A 10244-nucleotide genomic window follows, 5' to 3' on the forward strand; every position below is an offset into this window, starting at 1 on the left:
AATAGAAAATAGAAGGAAGAGTTCATTGTGCGGACAGTAGAAAAACAAGGAAAAGTCTCAATCTTTTTCTGACTGCATCTGTGTTATGCAAGAAACTGCGAAAATAGTATAAAAAATGGCATCCACGTATCATTTTCTGTACTCGTAGTAGAATATCATCACTTTCTTGATGCCATCCATGACTTTTGAATTGAGAAAAGACAGAATGGGTCCTAATAGCGTCTCGCTTTTAAACACGACACCCTGCTGGGTGAGAGAGACAGATTCAAAATTGAACCTACTAAGCTGACTCTTAACTGGGAGCTATTTTGCTTGCTTGCTTGCTTGCTTGCCAAAGATGAAAATGGAAAACAGCTGTCAAAGAACAGACGTTAAAGAGGTGACAACCAGTAAATTGGGAGAAGACAAGGTGCAGGCTAGAGTAGACGGAAGACTAAATCGGGGCTCCAAGTGTTAGACCCGGCAGAGGTGACGATGACAACGAGCAGAACCAGCGATGGCTTCTTCTTCAACGAGGAGCAGATCGCACTAGATATTAGTTTGTGATTTTAGAATGTTTTGTATTTATTTTTGTATTAGATAAGTGATATTTTATATTTAATTATTAATTTTGTATGTACGTATTTGATTATTAATTATATGTAAGATATAATAAATAAAATTAAAATTTATTAATAAATAAATAAAAATATAGAGTCAAATAAAGAGGAAAATAAAAAATATGATTAAAGCACACATTTTTCGAAGCAATATTAAAATAGAGAGAAAATTATATATAATATATTATGGAGTAGAATGGAGGGCAGAGTTAGAGTGAGGCTAACAAAAGTATAACATGTGTGTGTGTGTGTGTGAGAGAGAGAGAGAGCTATGTGATTCAAACTTATTTAACAGTAAAATAAATATTTACAGAAGCAATAACTAAAACATAGTCCAATTATTTACAGACAGCAATACATTCATTCTTCATCTTTTCTAGACGCCACTCTGATTGGAAAGTAGGAACTATTCACAGCGACCATCAGATATTTACAATCATATTTACATAAAAGAATACGCTAAGCACACACCAACCACGCACACTTGCAGAGCATTTTCCATCTTTGTTCAGGAGACAACGGGCTGCTCTGTCCAGTCAACATCGTATGAAGGAATTAAACACAAAACCATATATATAATACCCAGCGCAACGGTAGCTTTTTATTCTACAAGCTCGGCATGTCCACTCACAAACTGCTAAAGTAAAGCCCCAAGACAGTCCATTATCTTCCACTAATTAGATTATGGCAGCAGCGCAAATCCCCTCCTTCGATCTATAATTTATTCTTCTCTTTCTAGAAGTTTTATTTGTATGATGACACAGAACTTATTCCAGAAAACTAAGAAGAAGCAGGAGCAACATGACCGAGTTTATCTGCAACCATAGGTTCCATTGATGTCAGCCGTTCTGGAGAGAGGAGAGCCATTGTTCCATGTACTTCTTGCTCTCTGCGGAGGAGAGAATTACAAACAAATTACAAATTACAAATTATACAAGTAATAGGAAAGTAACAAATTCAGGATTTGGCTTTTCTTTTTATTTAAATGTATGCATTTTCAACAAAAATTCCTAACTTCATTTGACAGACTGAGAAAAGTGAGACACACTGAAAACAACAGTATATCAAGCCTTTATCCCACCATGTGGGGTTGGCTATATAAGATACATATAGAAAAGGATGAAAACATGCCCATGGACCATTTTTATTATTGGTCGATAACACATTGCAACATTTGCTAGTTAAATTAGAACATTAGGCATAATCTCATATCTATTAAATTTAATCTAATGAGAACCAAACAAATTCAGATATTTGCCCATATCAGATTCGTAGTTATCACAAAATTAAAGTAAAAGAGGATATAGCAGAAAATCTTCAAGGTTATCATATGATGTAATATTGACAGGGAAGGTTCTGCTTAAATCATTGACCAAATGCTAAATACACCAAATGCTAAATACAATGCTAAACTAGCACGGGCAAATGATGGAAATATCAAATATCAGCAGGTTTCAGTTTCAGTTATGCAAATAATAATGATGAATGCAATAAATTAGACCGTGTAGGTTCAGAAATAAAATAGTAATGTTAAAATAAACAACAGTTTGACTTGTTTAGACTTGACTTCCATTACGTAACTGACCATATAGATTCAGAAAAACCAAATTATTAATGGTAATTGAATACAACAGTCTGCCACTTTGAGTTGTTTAGACCTTCATTGTGAACTTCCATATGGCATAAGGGACGGGCTAATCAGCTCTTTAGCTAGTACATTCCCAGGCAGGGGAAAAAAAAAACCATCATAGGATCATTTTGTTAGATAGATGGAACCTAAGACAATGTCTAACAACATCTTCATGAATCTGCTTGAGATTAGCTCCTGCCTTATGAAGAGAGGTTATAGTGGCAAACACAGGCATTTCCCTTCAATTATATTAGTTGTGCCACAAACTAACCAGCTTGGGAGGCTATCAAACTATAATGGGATGCCAAGACAGAGAACGCAACATGACTAGAAAAACAGCACCGCTGTGTAGAAGCATATAGTTCAATCTAGAACAGTTTACACGGATGATGAGGCAACGATGCAATGGAATATTTTGAGCCAATAATGAGGTAAAATTTACAATTCTAAACATCTAGAATAATTGAAACAAGTTTTCCACTAGAGATAGAGCATTTTCTCACCTTGTTGAGAAAGAACACTTGAATACCTATTTATAAGAATAAAGGAGATATTCATGGTTGTGAAAATTATAAAACGATCAAACTAATGAGCTACACCATGAAATTTTGGGCGAGAGCAATTGAGCAAAGGCTAAGGAGACAAACCAAGGTCTCTGAAAATCAATTTGGTTTTATGTCAGGGAAGGTGTATAATTGAAGCTATTTACTTACTGAGACATCTAAAGGGAAGGTCCAAAAAATAAGTAAAAGGTTTTGCACATGATATTAGAGACTTGGAAAAAGCATATGATAGTCTCTCTACGTTATATATAGGTTATTAAGGACATGTATCATCAAGCAAAAACATATGTTAGGACTTGCACAGAAAATACTGAGACTTTTTCCATTATAAGTGGATTACATCACGAATCTGCGTTGGTCCCTTACTTCTTTGAGAATAACTGAAATGAGGATACTATGACAGATGTGTAGTCATACAAAGAAAAAAAAAAGAAAAAGGCAAATAAGAAACGAGATTATAGATAATAAGCTTAGAGTTGCACCTCTTGGAGATAAGTAGCAGGAGACACAATTCATGTAGTTTGGACATGTGAGAAGAAAACAAATAGGTGCAATTATGAGGCGGTAGATGAAATGGAGAAAATTTGTAGGAAAAGGGGGAAAGTAAGACCCAAAAAAAAAACAAGGGAAACCCTTAAATATGGCATAAGCTGTAATGTTCTTACAGAGGATATAGATAGAGATAGGTGGAGGTCTACAATTTGTGTAATCAACCCCACCCCGCCCAGTGGGATTAAGGCTTGTTGTTGTTGTTTAGTAACCAAAATGAATAGGCAAGTCCCTAGGCAAGCATACAATGAACGTACCAGCCTTAAGGACTTAACAATTTTAATGTCCACAGAAGCCCAGTATTGAACTTGGAGGTTGGAACAAATCAACACCGGGACCAAGTAAATACCTCTCTAGTTCAGATCTCTGCACAGATTCTCTTGAGAAATTGAATACACATTTGTTAAACTCAAAGGCACTAGTCAATACTTTAGAATGCAACACATGGAAATGTCTCCAATATAGAATTCTTTTGTGCGAACATATTTTTCCTCTAAATACACATTTGATATCATCAACATGATGCAATGAAATTAAAAGCTTGGATAACTCAAAGGCACTAGCCAAGTGAGAGTTCTCATTACTCGCTCATATAAGCACTCTGCTTTAACAATTCAAAGGCACTAGTCAACTGAGAATTTATATTAATCACTCATGTAAGCATAATTTTAGTTCACAGGCACATGATTTTTCAAATCTTCAATTGGATTCCAATCAACAAAGAATTTCAAACCTAGAGATTTTGCATTTACATTTAATCAGATGCAAGCTGGAATTCACCCATCCTAATATTCATATTTTCCATGAGGCTGCGAACAAACCAAAGAGGCAGATGTTAACTCTAATCTAGATCCTAAACATTTGAGGATTAATGGACAACACTTTCAAGAAATGAATTAGAGGGTTTGCCTTCTGGACATGAAATAATTCTTGATGCTACTCATATGAATGCAAAGCCTGAGGTTTTCAAGTAGCCTAGCAATTTTTTCTGATTATACAAAAAGCCAAGGTACATATCACACTCAAGCAAGAAATAAACCTCCACCTCACATCCAAAATGAATCATCGAGTTCACACCAATAAAGAAATGGAAAGGGAAAAAGGAAATTAATAAATACAAATGTAAAAGTCTAAAGAAAGAGACTCTTACCAGCAGCAGCATAGATGTCTGGCACATTTCTGATGGTGTGCATAAACTTTTCCCCTAGATTTCCCTCCATGTCCATACGTCCTCGCCCATAGCAAGGAACCAAGACAGCAAAACTATCATCTGAATCAGCATCACTCCGAAACTCAGGGCCATGAGGTTCCAACCATCCAATTGACCAATCTGAGCCATCAGATTCAGACCCAGAAACACAATCACCGTCTGATGGCACCAGTACAACATCATATTCATGGTCAATTTTCCTTTTCTCCCGACTTCGCCATTTTCGCTTAACCCTTCTAGGTGAGGAGCTGGCGTTGCCTCCGTTAACCAAAGGGAATTTCACGTTATCCAAATCCATCAAACCTGAATCAGATGAAGATTTTAAAGAAGACCCCTTGGAAATTTTAGGTTCTCGATGCCTTCCACTCAACCACCAAGACAATTGAGTAAATGACAAGGCCATATGCGCCCACAAAATGCTTCACTGATTCAGAAAAGAGAACTGAAAATAAATCCAATGATCTTGCGGCCCAATAATGATTTGAAATGTCAGACTAGCGCTTATACTGAATAAGAAAATTAAATTATCGAATGGCGGCACACAGAATGGGGTACATGCCGAATGAGATGCGAAGATGGACAATTTTACAGAAGAACACTATAAAGGTTTCTTCAGCAATCAAACGGGCAATGGAACCTTTATTTTGATAAAAAGTTGACCCACAAAAATCTAGCTCTTCTCACCATATATAACCAACCATAAAAGACTTCCAAAAATAGATCTAGAAATTCAAAAGCAAAGTCAGGTAACGATTTGATTAAAACCCCAAAGAACTCGCGAAAAATTACGACTAAGTCCACCAAAATGAACGCACGATTCTATTGATCTCACTATGCAAACGAAGTTGAGATGCAAACTCCAGATCCAACTTCGGAAACCCCTCTGATTCCCACCCTTCTGTGTCCAACTTCGAATATTTAACCAAAATTCATATCAAGATCCAATGGAATCGTATGTATAGGCAAGGCTGATAAGCATGTGTGACCGACGGACCGATCGGTCGATAGAAACCTAGAGATTCGATTTTTCAGTGAAAAATCAAAGAATGGTTATGGAAAGAATTGGAAATCGAATCGAACCCTAGTTTGTGACTCCTCGATCCAGATAAATCGATTTTAAGAGATCCAGGAGGAAACAGAGAGGTAGTTTCTTGTACGTTGGTAGCCGCGTGTGTTCGTTGAATCTTAAATAATTTAACAGTAAGCGACCAAGTTCCCCCTTTCTCTCTTTCGTCAAGGAGCTATTATCCCCTGCATTTAGGTTCATGGGCTCAACGGTGAAGTTCATCTTCAAAACCAGCGCATTCACGATTACCTGCACGACACGTGTTATTATACCCCTATCTATCTATATTATAAAATTCATTGATATTTTAAGCAAATACAAAAGCTTGATATATAATAATAATAATAATAATAAAATAACATATTAAATAAAAATAAAGACCTTTCACTATTATGGCTGGACAAAATAAAAGTGTCCATAAGTCAGCAGTTGCCGTCCAAATGGAAGAGATTGATTGGCCCGCACGACAGATGCATGGAGTGTTGTTGAAGTACAGTACACACACTTTGCCTTGCTGTGCACAGTACACAGAGGAGAGAATTTTGCTAAAGGTCCAAAAGAGGATTGCCAGGTCAGACTTGGAATGCCTGGCTGCCGCCGCTTCGGCTGCACAGCAGCGGATGGGACCCACGGGTGATGTAACGGCTCATACGACCCGCCGGTTGGGTGTGTCCGCGGGCTGCAAGTAATCGCCGTCCACCCACCTATTCCATTTGCTCTTTTATACAGTAAAAATGTTTATAATTTTTAAAAAATAATTAATAATTTACCCACAAAAAACGTGCTTTTTAATACATGACCAACTCTTGTGGGTCATTGTCACATGGCCCTAGTAAACATTTATGTTTGCAAAAATTACTATAAATAAAATTTATAAGAAAACAAAAGCAGTTTAAATAAATGAAAGAATAGCATGTCATTTTATGATTATTATTATCACTCTCGAGATCAGGAAGCCAAGATGAGACCAAACCAAAGCCATGAGACAACGACCAAACCACAGGCCACAGCTGTGAGGTTGCCAACACTCCTCCTCCGCCTGATAATTATAGCATACGATAATGGCCATAATATTATATTTTATTTTATTATAATATATATTCCATTGCGATTAGACGAGACAAACAATCTGGCCGGCTGTTTCCATCCTCAGCCTCTCCTGCTTAATGTTGGGCTGTCACGTGGTGGGTTCACCGTCCGATGCGACAATATCACCATGCGATGCGAGTGGATTAATCGTCTTACATCACAGGCACAGGTGGCACAAATCTACAGGCCGTTGCTGGGCTAGCTGGAATTTGTTTTGTTTGGTTGGGTTGGTGCACTTCCATTGCATCTTGCAAAGGCGGCAAAACCAGCCACCTCTGACTTCCCCAACCCCAGTTTGTGGCAAAATCTTCCTTCCCGTATCTTAATTAGCTGGTTTGAGGGTTCTACAGTATTTATATAGGACAAATGATTTAATTTAGTTTTTAATTACTTGATGACTTTTGAATTATATGTGTATTATTATATGCTTCTTGTTCTTTGTTTTCTGAGTTCTCATATTCGGATTAAGATTAGAAGTACAATGAATTTATCACTTGTTAATTTTTTTTAGATATTTTGAAATGTGTAATAGTCGATATCAAGATAATTTTTATTTAAATTTAAATGTTCCTTATTACGTGTCTCATCTAATATAACTATCATCGAAAAATTCAACTCATAATAAGACTCACATTTTATGCAATTATGACATCTGCTATTGGGTTATCTTTTTATTTAATTAGTCTTTATTGTTTTTTTTTATTTTGTTCACACACAATCATGAGCGTCTGTGTTGCTCGGCCCCACAATACTAGCAAGAAATATAAATCAGGAAATCTAACAACCAATCCGACCCCTAATCTTTCTCCGCAAATGTGAGAGCGATGTAACAGTCTTTTAACGTTCAAGGTCACCCAGACTGTTGGACATTTTTCCTTCCTCTGATCAGGGGTTGAACACGGAATTTGAGGGTACAAAGAGTAACACTCCAACATATTCTTCCTTTGTCAATTAATCTAGGCCATGTGAGCTCTTTTTGCGTCTTTTTACAAATATATTACAACGATGCTTATAAAACTATATCAAAAAGAGATTAAAAAGACAATGTTGGGCAAGATTTGACTTGCAACCCATAGCTTTTTATAAGTTTTACTACCTTTTCTTTTTGCCAATAAAATTTTTGCATATTTTGGTCTAATTGTCTTTAATTTTATAAAAATATTCAAAAATATCATATTATAAGTTTGATTGTTAAAAATTTTATATAACAATCCAATATGATAATTTAGTAGTAATAGCATTCCAAAACATCACATTATAAATTTTAGGCTAGAGATTTGATTCTTGATTGAGTTAATACTTTAGTGTTTATACATCATAAACTCCACAATTTTAAATAGAAATAACTAATAAATGATATTACTAATAACTCTTAATAGAATTTATGAAGTTAGCTAAGTGCACAAGAGATAAAGGCACCATAGTTTATAGTCTTTTTTAAATTCTCTAATAAGATAATCTTAAAATAACTTATTCTTTATTCTAATTAATAATCAATTAAATTAAATTAATTGACAAGATCTTAAATTTTTTAATGTACCCAAAATTAAAAATAGGAACGCGTCATAATGGGTACCCATAAAACCCTATTAGGGTGGTTTATGAGCCAAATTCACACATGTACATTTAGATATTAAAGATCTAGCTAAGGGTGTCTACGATTTAGATTGGTTCGATTTTATAAAAATTCAATAATCGAATAATTTTTAACGGTTTCGAATAAGAATCATAACCGAATCATTACATATATAAAATCAAACTATGACCAATTTGTCACATCAAATCGGTTTCGGTTCTATCCAATTAATATTTAGTTTCTAAACATTTTTACAAAATATGAAATTACAAACAAATTTGTTAATTAAAATAAACCCATAACTTCATTAATGCTTTAAGTCTTGAAGTAAAAGTAGAACAAAATAATTTATAAACTATCTCATCAAATGAGATTACATCGACTATTTAGTATATCAATAGTGCATAAAAGTCTAGAAATAAAAGAGTTCATAAATTTTGCTAATTTTCAAGAAGTGATACTATTTATGGGTATATATATATATACCTAAAAAGTTATTATATATATATAAGTATAATATTGGTTCCTATTCAATTCGAACCATGATTTGAAAAAAAAAAATAATAACCAAACTAAATATGTCGATTCTTAATTTTTTAGAACCAGAACCTAATCATTGAACCATAGAACTAATTCAAAAGACGCGATTCGATCCGATTTGATTCGATTCACCGATTTTTGAATATTTTTTGACACCCCTAATCTAGGGTGAATTTGAATGCCCATTTCAAAAAACACACCAAGAATGAATCTTCCAGTATATACAAAATCACAAATTCATCTTGACCTAAGTACATTTAAATTAATAATTTTATTTATTATATTTTTATAATTCAAAAATAAAAAATTACAAAATTCTTAACTGAACCGAGTTCTTTGAATTTTGAAATAATGCCAAACGTGTCCTACGGACTAAGTCTGTGCTATTTCAGCCTTGTTAGTGCTCATCGGGCTTACAACTGTAGACATTCGACTGAGACTATTAGCTGGTGTTCAAGACATTAGGAATATCCAATTTGTTGGGATTAAATTTAAATTAAAATTAGTGAAAAATTTGAATAAAAAATTAGATTATATAAGAGAGGGGTCGAAAATTGATTTTCCAAAATTTTTTGAATTGAAAACTCAACCGAACATATTCAATTTTGAACTAAATTGAGTTTTTTGGTTCAGTTCGGTCTAATTTTCCCATTTAGGTAAATATTTGAACATCCTTCAAGTAATGTAAGTAAATTTATTTTATTTCTTTATTTATTTTATAAAATAAAATTATTTTTAATTTAAACTAAACTTATTTTCTACAATCCAGGATATATAAAATATTTTAAATATCCCTTAATAAAGTGTACATAAACAAAAAAAATTATTAAAGACATTTAAAACATTTCATAACCCAAACTATAAAAACTAAATACAGTTCAAATTAAAAATATTTAACTTTTTTTATATGATGTAATATTTATATTTTTTATGGGTATTATTATTGTTTTTTAAATCATTTTATGACGAAATCTATTTTCTCTAATAAATTTAAAAAAATATGTTTGATGGACCAATTTAGAAGTTTTTTTTAAAGAAATTGATCTTAAAAAGTATATATATATATATATATTGTAATGCCATAATCATAATTATGAAGCTTATAATTATGCTCTGGGTTGAGAAAGCTCCATAGTTTTTGAATTTAGTAGCAACTTATATATTTATTTTAAAATTTATTTTTAGGACAATCCCTTAAATCATGCTAACATTTATAATTCTTACAGCATAGTTTATTCTTTATACAAAAAAAGAATAATTAATTTCATTTCTAGGTGTGACAAGGTGCATCCTCGTATATTTTAATTATTTTGTTAATACTTAATAATGAAAGGTCGAGTAAAACAATAAGTTAAGAAAGAGTTTATGCATGTTTATTGTTAGAAAATTAAAGATTTTTATAGCCCATAATTTGAGCATGAT

At 33.5% G+C, this 10244-nt stretch overlaps 1 protein-coding gene across 1 annotated transcript; it reads right to left on the minus strand.

The window, feature by feature from the left end:
- Positions 1-863: 863 nt before the first annotated feature.
- LOC127799056 (uncharacterized) lies at positions 864-5753 on the minus strand. Its single transcript, XM_052332767.1, has 2 exons — positions 4492-5753; positions 864-1488 (listed from the first exon to the last, which is right to left on the minus strand). The coding sequence occupies exons 1-2, from the start codon at positions 4952-4954 to the stop codon at positions 1439-1441; spliced, it is 513 nt and encodes a 170-aa protein (XP_052188727.1). The 5' UTR covers positions 4955-5753; the 3' UTR covers positions 864-1438.
- Positions 5754-10244: the final 4491 nt, after the last annotated feature.

The sequence above is a fragment of the Diospyros lotus genome, chromosome 4, assembly GCF_014633365.1.
Source record: "Diospyros lotus cultivar Yz01 chromosome 4, ASM1463336v1, whole genome shotgun sequence".
NCBI lineage: Eukaryota > Viridiplantae > Streptophyta > Magnoliopsida > Ericales > Ebenaceae > Diospyros > Diospyros lotus.